The 21,199-nt window shown below is 36.5% G+C and overlaps 1 protein-coding gene across 3 annotated transcripts in view; it reads left to right on the top strand.

The window, feature by feature from the left end:
* CRIM1 (cysteine rich transmembrane BMP regulator 1) overlaps positions 1 to 21,199 on the top strand; it is a 249,518-nt gene that overhangs the window by 117,603 nt on the left and 110,716 nt on the right. For all 3 annotated transcript variants that reach the window (XM_020992653.2, XM_020992654.2, XM_020992652.2), the window contains exons 3-4: positions 3,523 to 3,765; positions 4,889 to 5,009. In XM_020992653.2, coding sequence (XP_020848312.1) covers positions 3,523 to 3,765; positions 4,889 to 5,009 — 364 coding nt within the window. The remainder of the gene's footprint in view (positions 1 to 3,522; positions 3,766 to 4,888; positions 5,010 to 21,199) is intronic.

Here is a 21,199-nt window from a genome sequence, read left to right as displayed (position 1 = left end):
ATTCCACAGGGATAGACTGATAAAAGGTCAAGTTCAATGAAGTCAGCTGAGGTGGGTAGGAGCATCCAGGCATGGAATGTCTAGTCAGGCAGGCAGTATCTAAAAGCAAGATGGTAAGCGATTCAGGAGAAGCAGCTGATCGGTCAGCAAGCGTTTACTAAGTGCCTACAATATGCCCAACACTCTGTGAGGGACTAGAGATTAAACCAGAGAGGTTCCTAGAGTGGACAATTCCACCCCCTTCGGGTCCTGGAACAATGGGGGGTGGTAGTAGCCTTGGGTGTAATTGGGGAGCATTGAATAAAAATAAGAGGGTGGTAGAAGCATAAGGAAGGAAAAGAAGATAAGAAAAATTTGAAAAACCATTTTTATGTTTCATCTGTTGTATAACAGAGTTAAAGTCATAGTGATTACATCATTTTCTAAATAAACATACAAAATGCAAGTTATAACTGATCAGTGGTCAAGTCCTCCAACAACTCTTAACAAGCGAGTGTTGGCAGGGAAGCATGTCCACATTGTTGGAAAGTCCAGCATGCATCCTCAACCATATGTAATGACTTGTTTACAATAGTTACTATACAGTTACATGATGCAATGTTACATCATCAAAATTTAAGTGTAGGGAAAAAACCCACAAATTTACAATAAATTATTAAATTAAGATGTCATTTTAAATATACACACACACACACACACACACATATATACATATATACACACACACACATATACATATATATACATTTTGAAATGATGTAATTTTAAAAAGCATTAAAAGGGTTAAAGAAAAATTTGGGGAGGGGTTGCTGAGTACTTTTTTTAAAAAAGGAGACAGTAGGCCAAATAAATTTGGGAACCTCTGGATTAAACTGTCACTGATCTCAGGAAGTCTGACCCTAGGGAAGAGGCCATGTGCTCTATTCTGTTTTCCTCTGCCTGCTGAATACAGGTTCCACAGGGAGTAATCATGGTCAAAAAGAAGCAAGAGGTCTGATGATGAAGCAGAGATGATAGAAAGTAGCATTTTATTTCCAAAAGGAAAACAAGATCAATTACATTTGTAATGAATGGGGGAAGTTCACAGGACCAAAGTCTAGGAGTCTTGCTTAAATAAGACTTCCTGGATCCTGTCCCATACCTCTTGGGTTCCTTATATCTTTTTTTTTTTAAGTTAGGCAGTTGGGGTTAAGTGACTTGCCCAGGGTCACACAGCTAGTGAGTGTCAAGTGTTTGGTCTGAGGCTGGATTTGAACTCAGGTTCTCTTGATTTCAGGGCCAGTGCTCTATCCACTACACCCCCTAGCTGCCCCAGGTTACTTGTATCTTCACGTGGCCTCCAGCAGCGTGAAGTATTCTACTCTATCTTGCCCTAAAATATCCCCACTGCACAAAGATTACTCTTTTCTCTTCTCCCTGAATTAGTAAATGTGAAATGTCTCATGCTGTAGATGCATATTTTTAAAAATTAACTATATTAATTAAGGAGTTGAGGTCATTGAGATGGAAGTTGCAGTAGTGAAAGTGAAAAATTACTAAAGGTTAGGCAGTAGTTAAAGAATGAAACAGGGTATGTTTTGGCAATGTAATGGAAGCATTTAATGGGAATTTAATAGGAAGAACTCTGGCTATGGTGTCAGAAGATCTGAGTTCAAATATTGACTACTATTTATTCCCTCTTTGGTTTTGGAAAGGTCACTTCACTTCTCTGGGTTTCAGTTTCCTCATCTATGAAAAGGAGAGATTGGACTCATTTATTGTTTTGGTGCCAGCTCTAAATCATGGGTGTGAATATTAGTCCAAATGGTATTATTAATCATGATAATTCTGAAAATGCAATATGAAAAGTACTGGCCTTAGAGTCATAGGAATTGAGTTTGAATCCCAGCTCTGACATTTATTACAATGTGCCACATTATTAGGAACTCTGTGACCTAGGGAAGTCACTTAACCTCTCCTGGCCTTAGTTTCCTTACCTTTAGAGTGAAGGGGTTCTACTCCATGACCTCGTAAGATACATTTCAGTTCTGGATTGCTGTTCCAATAAAGCTTTGCGGCTCTGTTGCCCTGTTTAAAAAATGGGAATAATAATAAAACTTGAGCTACCTACCTCACAGAATTATTGTGAGAAAAAGAGCTTTGTAAACTTCGAAGAGCAATGTAAATGTAAGTTGCTATTATTAGTTATTTTGTTATTTTATATATGTGTATTTACATATGTATATGGTTATACATATGTAAATATGTAAATATATAAATATATCTATATTAGTCTTGGCTCAAACAATAACTTAGATCTGTGATGTGGGTCAAGGTACTTAATTAACCTCTCTATACCCTAGTTTCTTCCTCTGTAAGTGAAAGAGATTAGACTAAATAAAAAGTTCCTTTCATTTATAACATTTTGTACTTTACATCATTATGAGGTTCATAGATTTAGCATTGAGGGTATTTCTTTTAACCACATCATTATTTTATAAGTGTTCTCATCAAACATTTATTATGTACCCACAGAGTGGGTGGAGCTTGCATCTATTTAATTTCCTAAAAGGCTTAAATTCCTAGAAATTACATGTCAAAGGTGCTAAACAGTAGATTCTGAGACTCTGGAAACCTGAACTTAGTTAACCAAAATTCTACAGATTAACATTCAGCAGTTTATGAAGTAGCTACTATCTATAAGAAAAAGTGGTGCAGAAGATACAAATTTAAATAAGATCTGCTTATTGTACAGTCTGTTTGGGAAATAAGTCACTTTTTTAGGGGATGCATTAGTTTTTGTTTTTGTTTTTTAATCTATAAAATGGCAGTATAGGGATAGTTCAAACAGAATGAGTTGGAGAAAGGGGAGATAGATTACATCTGTTCCATTCCAATAGCTACATATCAAAGTAGAGTTCTTTATTGGCTTGATAATGGAGGTGGGCATTGGAAATGGTTTGGGGAGGCTATAGCACAGTTTATCTCCATCCCTTTATTACAGGGCTGTTAGAATCCTTCCCTTTCATTCTTCATGCCTTCTCCCCCTAGTCTTCAAGCCCCTGAAATACTTATGATTTCTTAAGTAAGCCCTAGTTTGGTGCCTATAAATTTTTCTCAAAGAATAACCTTTTGAACTCTTCTTACAAATACAGAGACAACTTTCAGTTAGTCAAAGACTGAATGTCAAACTGGTAGATTATCAATGCCATTATTTTCTCTTTTCTCCCATTGCTTGTCTTTTTTACCATTTTACTACCACGAGCATTTCAACTAGAGGTTAAGTAGAGATGAAAAGATAAGGGATTCAAACCTCACCATTTTGCACCTTCTTGGCCACTCCAGTGCAAGATTTGGTGAATAAGATACAGCTAATCAAGCTAGTTAAATTGAGTCTTTTGGAGTATCTGTGGATTTCTTTTATCCATGCTCCACACACACACACACACACATAAATATATATGGAAAGATTGTGCTTCTTATGAAGAAGCTGCTATTACACTTGCCCCAGGGCATGTGCTAAATTCTCTTTCTTCTATTCAGAAGAGAAGCCAGATTGCTCCAAGGCCCGCTGTGAAGTACAGTTTTCTCCACGCTGCCCCGAAGATTCTATTCTCATCGAGGGTTATGCTCCTCCTGGTGAATGCTGCCCATTGCCAAGCCGTTGCGTGTGCAACCCTGCAGGCTGTCTGAGGAAAGTCTGTCAGCCAGGATACCTGAACATATTAGTATCAAAAGCATCAGGGAAGCCAGGAGAGTGTTGTGACCTCTATGAATGCAAACCAGGTATGCACTTGTCTTTGCTTCAGCAAAGTTCTCCCTTACAGTACACCCTCCATCCACATCTGCAGAGGATAGAAAATCTGCCACCACTCCTTTGATAACGAAAAGTTCTCCCACTCCCTGTAAGCTCACAAAAGATCTCAAACTCTGGGTGTGAGACTGACTGACCTACAAATTAGAAAAATCAGGCTGGCTAATATTTCAGCATGTCAGCTCCTTGAAGAGGACTGTATCTTCTTCTTGTTTCTGCAGAGTGCTTAGTATAGGGTCCATTTGCATGAGGTCACTCCATGTTTGGTGGTGGTGTTAATAGTACTGTAGTTATCCACCATTTCCTCACCTTTCCTGAGGAGTTCAAAGACTGTATTTGCAAAGTTGCTCTCATTTGAGAAAATAAAATGCTTAAATCATTAAACATGATTCATCATCACAAATTTTAACAGTCATTTTAAGAATTAACCCATGCACCAAGATGCCAGGATTTGCATAGTGAATTGTATAGTCCCAAATCTGCTCCCTGTTAAAGGCACCACCCTCTCCCTTTTATCTGCAGTCTCCCTCTAAATCATCTTTTAATCTTCATTCGCTTTATTTCCAGACATCAAATGCGTTGCCATACCCCACTGCTTCTCCCTTCATAATATCTCTAAAATTTTCGCTCTTGTGGCAAAATCCTGTGTTTGTGCTATGATCACCTCTGGCCTTTGTGACCACGTCTATCTAAATCTCCCAACCCCTAACCTACTTTTTAAAAATTATCAGGTTAATGTCTCAGTTGAAACAGTCTTTTGCCCACCCTGTGGACTGGGCTTCATCCAAACCCACCACTGATTCTGCATCGCCTTCCACATATTTATCCTTGGTTTTTAAGCCTCTCTCCTGACCTGCCCTGTCTTCATCTTCTGTCTTGATTTAGCCTTGTCTACCATCCCTTCTTCTTTCTGCAAGGACTGAAAATATATTGAGGTTTTGTAATGTTGACAAATGCCAGTGTAGAATGGGGTTGCTAGATACAATTCTGGTTGATGAAAGAAGGTTGGAGATCTGTCCAGTGCTCCATTTCAGGACTTGATAACAAGAATAAAAATCTCAGTAAATGGTGCCTCTCTGTTTATCCCCCTTTCAGTTTTCAGTGTGGACTGCAGCACAGTGGAATGCCCTTCCATTCAACAGGTTGTTTGCCCGCTGGATAGTTATGAAACTCAAGTTAGACTGACAGCTGATGGCTGCTGTACTCTTCCAACAAGGTTCGTTTGTCTTTTGTTTATCAAGTTTTCACCCTTGTCTTCTTCCATGTTAGCACCATCGAGACTGCAATTTTAAGCATGTGTTCTCTTTTTGGTGGAAAACCTAATATTGTCGTGTTTCCATGGAGAAATTTCTGAGATGTTACTATTATTTTGTATTTACATACCATCTTCCTTCAGAGCCAGATCCAAGTGCTTTAAAGTTATTAACTCATTAATCTTTACGGGGCCCTCATACAGGAATAGCTGTACTTTAGGAGACATAGAACATTGAAGGCAAATAATTCCATGACTATGTGTGTATGTAGCATGATAACCTGTATGAATGCCTTTGCTTACTTTTAAAATAATGCACTTAGAATTGTTTAGTGCTAAATAATCATCAGCTTAGTGGAAGTGCTGCTAAGGGATCCTTAAGAGATCATAGCTCCAGAGTTTGCATTTGAAGAAATTGAGGCCCATAGAAGTTCATTGACTTGCCCAACCATGATCACACAGGAAGTCAGCATTAGAGGCAAGATCTGAACCCAGGTCCTTTAACTTCCAAGCCAGTGTTTTTGCCACTTCACCATGATTTAAATAGCCAAATCTGCCTACTTCTCAGTTCCTTTCTGAGCCATAGCAGGTTCTGAGTTTTTGTATTACAGCTTTTTGAATGAATGCACACAACCATTCTTTGACACAAAGAGAAAAACTGGATGACATTTTAATAACAGCAGGCATATTAAAGCTCGTCCCAAGAAACTTTTTAACAGAGGGTTATACAACAATGGAATGTGTCACTTTGTGAACAACTGTGAAGTACTTCAGCTTGCCAGATTGAAATACTGTCTAGTTGACCATTTTGTCAGGAGATCCAAGCTCCATGATTCCATGAAATAGAAATTCTGGACTCCTTTTTACTTATTTATTTATTGTGCTAAAATAAATTCTGTCTTGCATAATTTTGGAGGATGTTTAGAGTTAAAAGTGACAAAAATGAGAAAACTGAAAGCAAGAGAAAAACAAAGGATTTGGCTACAATCCCACTATCAACTAATTGAAAAGAAAGGGGATAGTTCTCCTAGCTTACTCAGTTTACTGTCTTTGAATAGTCAGGGGTCTACATTTCCTTGTTTGGCACATTTAAATGTGTAAGCCAGAGCTACTTCCTGTTACATCTTATCCTGTCATATATGCTTGCCTTGGATTTGCTAGTGCTATGCCAGCTTAGCACAAATTCTTACAAGTTTTCCCAAGCTAGAGAGTTCAGAGCCTCATATTCAGCCCTGGGGACAACTTGTAAGTTAGTTGTCTGAAGACTGGCCCAGCGAAGTCAGGGCTGATTGACTTATCACCAGAAGGTATACAGCCATTTGAAGAATTTTTTTTAAACCAACACATAATAACTGTCTAGTTAGGGTATAGAGGGCCTGAGATATTTGTCATTTAATAAAGTACTCATGTCACGGAAATGAGTGAATGATGAATGAATGAATGAAAGGAATAGGAAGGAAGGAAGGAAGGAAGGAAGGAAGGAAGGAAGGAAGGAAGGAAGGAAGGAAGGAAATAGTATTTAATAAATACTATGTACAAGGACCTGTACTAAACGCTAGGGGTATACGGTCTCTGCTCTCACAGCAGTCATTCTAGTGGAGGTGATAACACAGGTAGGAGGATCACAGATTCTTAAAGCACTGAAGAAAGAGTATTAAAGAATGCATCTTTTTGGCTTTACCTAATTTTTCTGTCATTAGAAAGGTGAAATGAAAATATGCAGCTCATTTCTAATCTATATATAGATTATGGTATATGACGATATGCTAATTTCTTGGTTATTTTTCTGTAGTATCAGATCAGTATTTTCATTAATAATTTGATTGAAATATTGATCTGTTTCATCATGTAAACTCTCCTATTCAAGTGTATACAATAGTCCAATTTCTCTCCTTGGCTCTAAAAGCCCTTCTGCTTGGAGCCTTTCCTGATTTTTCTTCTTCTATCAATATGCCTCCACTAGTGTCCTCCCTTCCAAGCTAACTTGTATTTAACTACTTTTTACATATTTATGTTTGTTAGCTTTATATTTATGCTATATATGTTTTCATTTACATTTGCTTATTGTTTTCCGTATTAACAATGTAAGTTCATCCATTTGAGAATGGGGATTGCTTCATTCTTTGAACATATTTCCTCGGCACCTAGCACTTTACCTGGCACACAGTAGGGAAGGGCTCAATAAGTACTTGTTGGTGGATTGATATGATGTATTCCCAGCCTCCCTGTCAAAGCCTTGTCTTTCACTGTTCCTTGGCCAGAGCCATTTTAACCAGTCTTCTTAACTGTCCCCAAACTAGGCCATGCCTTTACCTTCTGACATCCAAACTTTCATTTATCTTTCAAGCCCATTTTCAGTTCCCACTTTCCTTTTTATATGCCTTCATAGAGATTTTCCTCCAGTATTGTAGTATACATTTAACCTGCCACTTTTAGATTAATTCTTAAAGTACTTTTCATTCATACTACTAATTTTGTCACTTATTCATATACTGCTTTGCATTACAAATTAGCTTTTCTGTGCAGTTGCATGAGGTGGTAACATTTGCACATGTGAGTGTTGTCTCTCCAGTTTTCCCCTCTGTGCCTAGTACAGTTCTTTGTATTTTTGACACTCAATAGATTTTTACTGAATAAAGGAAGGGGAAAAATAATATGGAAATTCTCATGAATTGTCATAGACTCTCAGAGGTAGAAGAACATAGGCAGCTAGGTGGCATAGTAGATAGAGCTCTGGCCCTGGATTCAGACCTGACTTCAAATCCAGCCTCAGACACGTGCTAGGTATGTGATCCTGGACAAATCACGAAACCTCTGTTTGCTTCAGTTTCCCTATCTGTAAAATGGGGATAACAGCACCTGACTCCCAAGGTTGTGGTGAAAATCAAATGTGATATTTGTAAAGCACTTAGCACAGTGCCTGGCCCATAGTAGGCACTATATAAATGCTTGCAGTTATTTTTTTTATTATCATAATTATTATTATAGAAATCACTCATTCCAAACTTCTTATTTTGTATTTTAGGAAACTAAGGCCGCAGAGGGAATATGACTTGCCCAATATCATGAAGTAAATTAGTGGTAGAGCTGGGTACAGACCCCACGTTTTCTCACTGTCACTGTCATGGTCTTTCCACTATATCATGCCACCACCCTAATATATGATCCTATTAATATTCAGACTAGTTCAGCATATTTTGGTGGATTTTGCAGTGCCAGTGATTAGTAGACAGGCTTATAGTTTGGCATCAAGATAAGAATTCAAAATGGCATAGAGAAATGAAAATTAATAGGATGGAGCTTAATAGGCTATACCCCTGATTCTTTAATTTAGTCAATTCATGTATATATTATAAATTTATAAAATATACATATATTTTTAAAAAGTTTTATTAATGGCTTTTGTAACATTGTAGTAATTTCTGAACACATTCCCAACTCCTTCCCACCGACTATACAACTAGGAATTGGACCCTCCCTTATAACAAAGAAAAATTATTAAGAAAAAGCAAATGATTCCATGAGTGCCTTCAACATGTCTTTGCTTTGTAGCCTTGGGATAGTCACTTAACTTCTCAGTACCCCAGGCAGCTTTCTTAAGACCGTTAACAGAGGTGTTAACAGAGGAGTTGCCAGTCTGCATTGATCGAGGGAGTTTCTATACCCGGAGTTCCCTGTAACGAATGAAATTCTGGTCAGGAGGACTCCCTTCCTTTCCCAACCAAAAAATGGTACTGAGTGTGAGATAGATAGAAAGATCTATATATGAATATATTTTGTGAATGTGATATGTGTGAATATGTTATGCATATTATATATGTGTATGTGTATATATACATATACATACATAACATACGAGATCTAGAGTCCTTTTCATTTGGCATTATTTAAGCTTCTCTTAGAAATACATGATTAGGGCAGTGTAGAAACTTGGAGCCCTGAAAAAAGTAGCCAGAATGCTTAATTGAGGCAGTGTCATGTCACTGAAAGCACTGTACTTTGGATCAGAAAATCTGGAACTGAACAGTTAAATGAAAAAGTGCAGAAGCAATTCAAAGGACCTTTTAGGATCAGACATGTTTAAATTCTGGCCTCAGGACTTACTACATGATCCTTGACAAGTCCATTAACCTCTGTTAACTTTAATTTCCTGATCTGTAAAATAGTGATAATAATACTTGCACTTGTACAGATCAGTGAGTTCAACCCCTTGATTTTATATATGAGAAAAATGAGGCACAAATTGGTTAAATGACTTGCCTACAGTTACATACCCAACAAATATTTTAGGCAAAATTTGAACCTAGTTCTTCCTTGTTCCATGTCCTGAGCTGTGTCCACTGCATTAGTGGTGTCAAAAATCAAATAGAAAATGATTCCTGAGGCCTGCATATTGACATGAGAAAGTCACAAATTAATATTACCTGTGTTGTATTGTACTTTTATTTCTTTTGTTAAACATTTCCTAGTTAGATTAACCTGTTCAGGCCTCTCAGCCCCAGGAGTTTGACACCTCTGCTTTATAACGTAATACCTCTTTGTAACATTTTTATGAGGATCAAATGAGTAACTGTATTTTAAGTTCTTTGTAGCCATGATTATAATCCAGGTTGTTACAAAGTCTTAGTACATTTTTAAGTTTTAATAACTTAAAAATTCACTGCAACTTTGGAGATACTCTGTATATCAATGTGAACTACCAATTAAAGGAGTAGGAGAAAAGGAAGTTTATAGGAAATGGGGAAATGTGTTTAAACTGTGGATTATGATGGTCCAGCAAGGAAGTTCATAGGACAAGTTTCCTGAAGACTGCAAAAAAAAAAAAAGAGAGAAGAGAAAAGAAAAAGAAATTCTGCCCCCACTCATCTATTCCATCTTGCAGATATACTCTAGATAAAATTCTCATTGCAGAAATTGTAGCTTACCTTTTGAGGTACCTCCTCGTCCTGTGATTTTGCAATTAGCTACTTAGTCTGTTTTGGAGCCTTTCCAACTCTCTTTTAACATTGTCTTAGCTGTTATTCTAATCACGTGACAGCAACTCTTTCCATTCCTGTCTTATGGCACTTCTAGGTCTCTCCATCTGTCCTATGGTCCCTCTAGATTTCTGTTTCTTCTTTCTTTTCCTCTTCATTTTTTCTTAGTGGTATAAAGTTCATTTCTACTTTCTTTCAGTGCCTTTTCTCCTCTCCCATATGTCTCAGTCAACTTTAAGCATCCATCTTAAATATCAAATCATTACAGCCTCTTCCTTGAATTCCTAGGTCATTCAGCTACCATACCATTATTTTTCCCTTCTTAAGCACTAAGATACCTTGTGATGTTCAATAGCAACCAATAATGAAGTCTAGTAGAGAGGAAATAAGAGTTGGAGAGTATGAGTCTGTATGTCATGTGGGAAATTAGCCCTCATTATTGAGAAGGAAGAGAAAATGAAAAATGTGCATGCATAGGCAGCTAGATGGCACGGTGAATAGAATATTGGACTTGATGTCAGGAAGATCTGAATTCAAATCCAGCCTCCAATCCAGATACTTACTAGCTTTGTGACTCTGGAGAAATCACTTAACTTTTGTCTGCCTCAATTTCCCCATCTGTAAAATGGGGATGATAATAATAATAATAATAATAATAATATGTACCTCATGGGTTGTGATGAAAATCAAATGAGATGATATTTGTAAAGCACTTTGCAAACCTTAAAGCTCTGTATAACTACTGGCTATCTCAGAGTCTTTGAGGTTTACCAACTCAGCACAATCATTTATATGTCCAAGAAAAACTAACATAAATTATTTTAATCTTCAAACATTGGTCCCAAATGCTGTTCTTTAATTGTAAGAAAAATAATAATGCTTCTAATGTAAAAGTTTGGTACTGACATTTTGTAATACCAAAGATTTCTTTAAAGCCTAGGTCAAAATGTATACATGTGCACGGGTTGTGTATTTCTGCATTTCACTGGATGTTATATTTAGAGTTAGAGGGGATCTCAAGGTCATCTTGTCCAAACCCTTATATTACAGATGAGGATAATGAGGCCCAGAGAAAGAGGTAATAATGGCTAACGTTTATATAGTGCTTACTATATGCCAGGCACTATAATAAGCACTTTACAATTATTATCTCATTCAGTCCTCATAACAACCCTGAGAAATAGGTGCTATTATTATTTCCCCCCCCCTTTTTTTTAACAGATGAGGAAATTGAGGCAAATAGAGGTTAAGTGATTTATGTAGGGTCATACAACTAACAAGTATCTGAGGTCACATTTGAACTCCAGATAGCTGAGATACAGTTTGCCTTAGGTCATGCAGGTCACAGGTGGAAGAGCCAGAATTTGAACATTAGTCCTCTGACTCTAGTTCTATCACTCTTTCCACAATCTCTTTCAAAGGAATATTTTTGGAATTTAATTTTCTGATTTCATAAATCTTGATTCCTAAATTTCTAGAACTCATAGAATGCATGCCTTTGTGGTATAGAGGCTCTAGATCCTCAGGTATAATTCAGGTAGCAACAGATAAGTATTATCCTTCCATAGCAGTTACTTCTACTTCTCTGTCTTCACTTACTAGTCGGTGCTTTATCCCAGGACCAAACATAGGATTTAGGGACGTTTGAGCACCACTTAAGTGTTAAGAATTTTAAAAATCGAATTAAAAAAAAAAACCAAAACTTTACTTAAGAAATTTTGTGGCTACACTGAGGAACTTAATTTTCTCTTATCCATACCCAAGCACAAAATATTCCACCTCAAGCAATAGCAATTTAAAAAACAAGAAGAACACACACAAACACACAAAACTCACACATTTCCTATATAGAAAACCTCCCTGTTGAGAGCTGGTGCCTTCTCTAAGAAATGGATAAATTAGGCACAATTGGAAGTCAGACCTAACCCAATCTCTGCATTTAGGATTCTAGCATTTGATCCATATTTTCCAACTCAAGTCTTCATGATAGTCAATATTCATTCTAAATGTGCTCTTTCTCAAGAAGTAATTTCATGAGTTTAAAGGGGAGACATAGAGAAGCAGATCAGCTTTGAAATTAGCTTACTTAATATATGCTTTAAAAAATAAGCTGTAAAAGAGATTTGTGGCTTCATATACAATCCTCTTTTCCATTCTTCTTTGTATGTGGAAGTATTAATCTTTACTGGCATATGTCAAGTTCAGAATAACAAGAAATAAAACTAAGCTGTTCCCTGGATCAGGGTTAAGAAAGTCTTCCTAATGAGCAAAACTAAGCATTGTCTCAGATATAAGCCTTCCTCCCAACATGCCTCATGCCAAAAACACCTCAACATAGCTTCTGTACTTTTTCAACTGACCTTTTAGATCCAAACTGGACAACTAAAATTCAGCTGCCAGAATAAAATCACCAAGCAGTAAGAACCTGGTGTTTATATTTTGCTCCCTTTTGATATAACTAATGCTGTTCTCATTTTCTGATGCCTACCAATTTGGTAAAAATAGCATTTTATATTTTGGGTAACAGAGTTGAATGAACATTTTAAATAGTTTGTAAGCTATCAACGATGTAACTTGGTGGTAACCCAATTAAACAGATGTTTATTAAACTGCTTAATATAAGTACAAAGTAAATGAATTATTACCCCCCCATAATATGCAGTCTGTGATAAGCAGAAATAGTCACCTTTAGGCCTAGCCTACCATATATCGAGTATATAATTTACTTGGCCAGCATCTCACCAAATGGCAGTCATTGAGATTACTTTTTCAAACAGTGCTCAATTTCCTGGTAGACTGACATTAAAGAATTTAAAGAGGCAAAATAGCTCTATCTCTAAATTTATTTGGTTTTAGGATAGTCTTGGGGATATTAGTCTAGAGGAATTTGGGTAGAGAGTCTAGTCTAAGCATAGGTTCAGTGATCCAAAGTTGAGATGAATTCTGGGCTAACTCATTCAGAGTTAGCTTCAACTGTTTCCTTTACTTCACTCCTGTATCTAATAATTTCTCAAGTCTTGTCAGTTCTGCCTCTACAACATCTCTCTACATTTAGTTTCATCCAGGAGCTGGCCCCATCAATCATACATTCTCCTTTTCCAAGACTACCAATGACTTCTCTCCTCTGAACATGCAGGTACAGATGTCCACCCCTCCCCCCTCCTTGACTTCAAGCTAGTTTTCTTATCTTAACTGCTAAACTCCTAGAAAAAGTACCCTATACTTATTCAGTCCACTGTCTTGCTAATCATTCACTTAGACATTCAACCCCTTGCAATTTGACTTCTGAATTTTAGTTTACATGACATTACTTTCTTTAGGTTCTCCTTCTACCTGCTCTTTATCAGTTTCCTTTACTGGTTCATCATCCTTAAATCTATATATCTAGCCCCATTCTTTCCCCTGACTTCCTCTAGTTGCACTGTCTGTTGAGAACCTCCACCTGGACATCCTGATATAGAACCTCAAATTCAGTATGTCTAAAAGCAAGCTCATTATCTTATTCCCTAGGTCCGCATTTCTTTGAATTCTCTATTTCTGTTGATTTTGTTACCATCTTCCCAGGTCTATCACTCCCAGCACAAAGCCTTGTAACTATCTGGAACTCTGTCCTCTCCTTCCATATCTTCCTTATATCCATCAAGTTGGCAAATCTTCTTGATTCTACCTCCGTATCTTTCAGTATCTGTACCCTCATCCTCCAGCCTCCATAGCCTCTGCCCCCCTGGGCATTGCCATTTGACATACCAATATACCCCATGGACTTCTGGAACTTGCCATATACTTTGTAGCTGAACCCTTCTTTATGTGTTTGAAGGTGATCTCTTGGAGAACAGGGACTGTCTTAGTTTTCTTTTTCTATCCGTAGGACATAGAGTGTTTGGCATGTAGCAAATGCTTTTAATAATTCTTTTTTCATTCACTCATTCCCTTATAGGTCCTCTACTCTTGTTAAAGAGTATTATGTAGTATTACCATATTACCTTCTCACCTCTCACCTGGCCTATTATAATAGCTTCCTAGATGGGCTTTCATCCTGCCTATGTCTGCATCTAATGCATCCTTTACAAAGCTTCTTCCTAATAATCTTCTGAATGCAATGATGAATGAATAAATGAAAAAGTATTTATCAAGTGCTTACTATGTGCCAGATACTCTAAGATCTGGCCAAGTCACTCTCCTATTCAAAAATCTCCTAGTTATATCCTCTTATCCTACATTTAGGCCTCCACAATCTGATTGTAGCCTGCCTTTCTATTCTTACTTATACTCTCCTTTACATGGTCTGCATTCCACCACACTGCCCTGCTAGTTGTTACCTAATCTCAATTTGCTCTTCCCCATATTTATACAGTGGTACAAGCCATTCCCATCTCTATAATGTGATTTTTTTCCTTATCTCAGGCTACTAAAATTCTCTTTCTTCAAAGCCAAGCTAAAGTAACACTTCTTACAAGAAGACCTCACCCCACTCCTCCAACTCCATCTCCTTTCTTTTCTTGAAATATTCATAGAACATTTTGTATGGATCTTTGGTTGTCTTTAATCAGTATATATCTTGTATTGTACTTAACTGCAAACTTGTACATCTCTCCTTATGGGGTTGTAAGCTTCTCAAGGGAAGGACTTATGTCATCTTTCATCTTTGTATGTCCAGGGATGACCACAATGTCTTGTACATAGTAGGTGCTTAATAAATGTTGGTTGAATTTATGATTTAATGCTGTAATCACTTTAGCCTTTAGGGATATGGAAAATATGAGATTCCAGATAAACAACCCTTTATCTTTGTGAAGCCATTATCATGGTAGACTACCTAGTTTATTTTTCATGGAAGTGAACAGATGTCCCCATTTATAGAAATTATGAACACAATTAGATGTGTATTCACTTGCTGAAAAAATACCTGATTTCCAAAGATCTGAACTTATTAAATTAATTTCATGTTTCCTTTAAAAATAAATCAGTTGTATTCCGGTAGATGTTATCTAATTTAATGGAAGTTCAATTACATACAGAGATAGGTCCCATACTCAGCTGCTTTCTATCCTTAGTAAAAAGTGTTCATATTGTATAATGGATTTCTAGGCAAGCTCCAGTTTTTTCAACAACATTCTTGCACAGATATCAAAGCAGTATCAAAAACAGCAGCCAGTCCAGATGTTAAGTATATTGATCTGCTGGGCCGACTACAACAACCCATTCTTATGCAAAAATTTAGTAGGATTGTCATCCTGTGCCCTGTTGCTACCATGCCAGGCCTTCTTACCACTTCCCTGAATTGATCACCAGATCACTTCAGCTCCCAGTGTTCTCCTAGAATGCTCAAGGAACAGCACCAAACACTAGTAACAATGGAGCATCCCTACTCCTCACCCACAATAATTAAATTTTCAGCGTAACTATAATAATATAAAAATGACAGTTTGTCTTATCTTTCCAATAAGATTTATTCTCACCTACTTGGACCAAAAGGTTATATTTTTAATTTCTGTCTAAAGGTGCATATTTTAGTAAAGGGAAGTAAAGAAAATTCAGTCCAGTTGTTTGCAGGTAGAAATAAACTAAATGAGTATTTACCATTTTCAGAAACTTAAAATGTGATTTCTCTTGTGTAGAATGCACTGCCCTAAGCCAAGTTCCCAAGCCTTTTCCTGGCTCCAATCTATCTCTGACGAAGCAGCCTCGTTCTCATCCAGGATCTCTTTCCCAAACACTTATCTTTCATGCTTTGTGAGTCACCACCCTGAAACTCCCAAAATATTTTTTTTTAAATTAAACGGTAGAAAATTTTTGGAAACTTTTTCTTACTTCCTTGGTAAATCAGTTTCTCAAACTTCCGGATGGGAAAAATCCCCGGAGATCTTGCAGTTTATATTTTGCTTCTGTGTGTGTGTGTGTGTGTGTGTGTGTGTGTGTGTGTGTGTGTCTATGTATGTGTGGGTGTGTTGTTGTTTTGTTCAACACATAGTATGTATAATATATAAAGGAGGATATAGTCCCTCCATCTTCTCTAAAACTGCTAATACGGGAACCTGTTTTCAAGGCGCTGTGAGTGGTGAAATGAGCACTAGACTGGTAGCCAAGAGTCCAGGGTTTCTTAACTGTGACAATAAATTGTTGTATGAATTTGGGCAACATATGACTTCTCTAGGTCTTAGTTTCCTTATTTGTTATTTGTTATTTATTTGTTAGGGTGAGACTTCCAGCTCTTAAGATCCTAACTTGTACTAAAGCCATACCCTCTGTACTCCTCAATCAGGTTTTAGTTCCTTTATTCTTTCTTTATCTCTGGGGAAATTGATTTTAAGAGGCAATGAAAATAACTGCTCACTAGGTACAAAACTCCTTCTCTATGGAAGAGAGGAATCATCTGGACTGTCTCCTGAGGACATGAAGCTCCTGAATAGGAAGGAGAAAAGAGAAAGTTAAGAAAGTTCTAGGAACCACAAGGCTTTGGGAAATGGATATAATTTAGGTATTGGTGGGAAAAGAAGATGGGGGGATCACAAGGGAAGATATAAACAATGTTATGGTTAAGCGCTTAACTTTTCTATTTTTTTCTTTAAAAAATTCTGAATAGATTAAATGGAAAAACATATAAAGGAAATACTGAGTTAGTGGTAAACAGGTTAAATCATTAACCAGAACTGAGAGAAGACCCCATATAGAATTCCAGTGCCAAGAACTGATGAATCATTTAAATTTGCAGTTGTAAAAATGATCTTAAAAGGACCAAAGATGAAGATTTACTCCATGAAATGTCTATGTATGTATGTGTCTGTCAGTTTTTCTGTGATTGTGTGTGGCATGCTGGTCGGTGTGTCTTTACGTATCCTATTTCGTTGTCTCTTTTGTGTTTTTTAGTGTTGTGCTTCTCTCTATATATATAAACTTTGCATATACCTTTATCCCTGTTTTGTCTGCCTCCCTCTGACTTCTTCATTTCTGTCTTTCTTTGTATCTCTCTTTATCTGCTTATATATCTGTGTCTCTTCACTCTTCATTTCACGCTCTCATTATCTCCACCTGAAGGTTTAAGCAGAAAGTAATTTGTTCTGTTTGTTGCAGAGAATTATATATTTTCTGTTCCTAATTCAAAATGTAAATGGATAGTACAATTTGAATATATATGTGTATATATATATATATATATATAGACGTATATATATATATATACATATATATATATATATATATATATATATATACACACACATATATGTATGCACGTATTTACACATATTTATTCCTTTTAACCTATATAATACTTGGCTTTTTTTCCTCATGTGTCCATGAACTTCAGTTGGAAAAAATAAAACTTCTCATTCCTGAACCTGTGATATGATAATAGCTCAAAACTACATGGAGGGATTACGCAGTGTATCTTGAAGAAAACATGAGATCTGAATACCATGGCAGTACTGAAGATCAAGAATTTCTGTCATTCCACTTTTTTATATTATATCTGGATACCTTCACTTGACTTTTTCAAGGCGAAGATATCCTTGTAAATTTGGAGGATGCTTACTCCCTAATCTTGATTTTGCATTTTCTTTCTCTACTAATAAAATTCATGAAGTTGGAACCAAACTAATGCCATGTTAGTGGCATTATAGATGTGCTATTTTGTGTGGACAAGTGCAGGTAATTAGGTAGGGAGAGGCATTAGAATTCCAGTACTGGAATTCATACCTTGAAGCTTAGCCTTACATATTGCATGTCCAGTGAAGGGTGGTGGAATGGTGCCTAGTCCATTAAGCAGTCATTGTTGCCCTTCAGAAGGGTCAGATGAATATAGTTTGACTATGCTTTAAGGTTTGCAAAGTACTTTATATAAACAACTTCATTCAATTCTTATAACAATGCCATGAGTTAAGTACTACAGTATCATCATTTTACCAATGAGGAAACTGAGGCCCAGAAAGTTAAAGTGATTTGCTGATGGCCAGTTAGCTAATAATTGTGAGAGATAGGATTTGAACCCAGGTCTTCACTATGCTGTCTGTTAATTCTTGGTGTGGCCTAAACTTATTGTAACTACACATTTACCTTGGGTAAACTGGGTAAGTATTGTACAATTACCATGATGTTGGATCTCTTGGACAATAGAAGAAAAAAATAATAAGAGTAAAGAAAATTCAAGAAAAGTAGCAGTTAACACTGAAAAATCTTAATTAGTTACTTTTCAGACCATGACTTAGGAAATCAGATAAGCATACTAGTCAGTTATACCTCTAACCATCACAATAATACCTTAGAGTCGTATAGTACGTTTTCTTCCCAAGAATTCAATATAGTTTCCTTCTACCACGTTTGTCACATTCCTTTTGGATATGTCATAACAGTTGTACTCAAGTTACTGTGAGAGTTCTATTTGTTAATTTACTTGCACTTGGAGAGGTTAAGCTTTGTTTTCTAAAGCTGTCCCAGGCTATATCTCTTACCCCAGCCAGCTATCGTGCAAATGTGAGCTTCTGGGTGGGGGAGCTATGGATCAAAACAAATCTATCACCACAAGTGGAAAAAATAACTCAAGGCACACAGTCTCCTAATGGTGGGTTGACAGTGTCATCTCTGTACACAAAGGACAGTCCTTCCTTTCTTCTTTGAGGTGGTATATTTTTAAGTTCTTGAAATCATCAAATAGTATTTATTACAGACCCATGTGCACACAACACTATGCTAGGAATTTAATTTGCCTTGTAGCATATCTTACCAAGCTAACCAGCTTAAAATGCTCTGTGACTATTTATGTATATAGGGACTCTATTACTCCGGAGTTCACAATACTAATGAAATCTCAGATCCAATCCCGAGTTTAAAGTATAATAATCAGTTAGTGGTGCATCTGTTTCTTGGCATGAAGCTTTGTCATTTTTAAAACATTTTGTTATCAGGGTCTACCTATTTCTCAAATCCAAGTCATTGTTTTCTTCTGTGTTTTAATTGGGAAAATAAAACCTGACTTATAAGACTTATCAGGCTCACACTTTTCTTAAGATAAAATGAATGAATTTAAGTACATAGTATACAAAATATGAATTAGATGAAAGTAAATTCAAAGCATGGCATCAATATTTTATTTTCTTTGTAACATACTTTCAGAAAAAAAGCCTTCAAGGGATTTTGAAGCTACCCTCTCAGAAGTGAGGAGAAAATGATTACTTGGCTCCACCTCTACCCCCATAGCATAGCAATTTTAGCCCAAGAGCAAAACGATCTATAAAGGTTTTTCTAATGCTATCATTAAATGTGTACATACCTTCAGGGCTTATAATTTAAAAGCAAAGTAACTATAAATGCTACATGTTTTAATTGGATCTAAACTAAAGAGAAGAAAAATTACTTTCCTCCTTAAAAAAGTCCTTACCTGGTTGAGATTAACAACCTTGCTCAGCCAGATCATTCGACTTGGTGATTTCCCCTTAGATGTGTGAACATTCATACTTCCTGGAGAAATGTTTGATGCTTACTTATTCTCTGGCATTGTTAGTTTATATTTGATGTAGTTATAATGAATTGGTTGTTTCAGCATGGAGGAGAAAACAGAGAGAAAGGTGTATATGTCATACTACGTGACATTAAAATACAGTGCAAAATGTAATACAATATAAGACATCAAAATACAAAATGGCCATCAGTCCTGTGTAGCTAGCTGCTTTCTAGTTTCACAGTGATGGTAGTATAGTAGCAGAAAAGGAATAATGGGCACTAAGGATCTCGTAGTTCTTAGAGTCTGTTGTTGTTTAGTCAACCTCTTTTGAGGTTTTCTTGGCAAAGATACTGGAGTGGTTTGTCATTCCCTTATTCAGCTCATTTTACAGATGAGGAAATTGAAGAATACAGGGCTAAGTGCCTTGCCCAGGGTTACACAGCTAAGAGTCTAAGAATGGATTTGAAGTTAGGTCTTTCTGACTCCAAACCCAGCACTCTACTGCATTACCTAGATGCCCTATAATGTCTACAGATATTAATTTAACTGTTGATATTATGGGGTAGTCTTGGAACCATAGATAGGTAGTCCATTTCTAGGCCCATAACTGAGTACAAACTAGATTGTAAAACAATGACTTTTTTGGCAGTATCAACTTACGAAGACCCTTTGTTTAACTGTGGAAGGTTTGTGGTCTGTGTCTGTCAAAGGAGAATCCACACTGACAAAATTATCTTTTAAGTATTGCCTCTGATTGTGAAATCTTTGCCTACAGACTACACAACACCATTGGAGAAACTGAACCACGTCCATATTGACATTATAATATAAATAAAGCCAAAAGAGATCTAAAAGTTATATCTAAATGGAAGAATAGCAAACAGTTCTTCTTTGAGAAGAATTTTGAGACATAGGTAGAATTCACTTAATTGTGTGCCCAAAAGGAACAAAAAACACTTAATCATCTTTCCTGGCTGTTCTTCTGATAAGTATAGGCAAAATTACTACTGTGAAAATAGTTACAGCTTATGCATCAGCATACAATGAAATTAAAACTTTCAGGAACTTGACACAATCCTCCAAAACAAAACTGTTTGTGTGGGTGGGGGTGTGTGGACAGATAGATATAAATTATAGATATTGAGCTATTCAGCAACTTCCATGGGAAAATGAATACAATAAGAAGACAACAAAAATATTTTGGAAAATATAGTTCAGAGTTAAGAAATGGAAAAAGGTCAAAGATTTATTGATTAGTGTTTTACATGTTTCTGTTAGTATTGATGAATTTTTAAAACATTGCTCTCACTTCCCAAGAATCATCACCATCTCTATTTGCCCTCCCTTCCTCCCCATAAAACTCTTCCTTATAACAAAGAAACATCGTTAAGCAGAAGAAAGCAACACATTGGCCATATCACACTACATAAGCCTGATTGCAGTAGTCCACAACCTTTCTGCCAGCTCTTAATTGGTCATTGGATTGATCAGAGTTCCAATGTCTTTGTAAATAGTCACACCAAGAAGAAGGTCAGGACATGGGTCCTGGAAAGCACTGAAGAGCACAAAAAGTGAAATTGACTATACTTTTACATATAGAAAATGACTGGTTGCTGTTGTGAAAATAATTTCTGAAATAGTTGGCCTTGTGTAGTCACACTGATTAGAGCAAAAGTAAAAATTAATACTGTTATAATAAAGAATAAAATTGAAAAGATTCTATATGAAATTACATCTATTTT

The sequence above is a fragment of the Phascolarctos cinereus genome, unplaced genomic scaffold (assembly GCF_003287225.1).
Source record: "Phascolarctos cinereus isolate Bilbo 61053 unplaced genomic scaffold, phaCin_HiC Scaffold_2;HRSCAF=192, whole genome shotgun sequence".
Taxonomy (NCBI): Eukaryota; Metazoa; Chordata; class Mammalia; order Diprotodontia; family Phascolarctidae; genus Phascolarctos; species Phascolarctos cinereus.
This window is presented reverse-complemented; position numbering and strand designations above follow the sequence as displayed.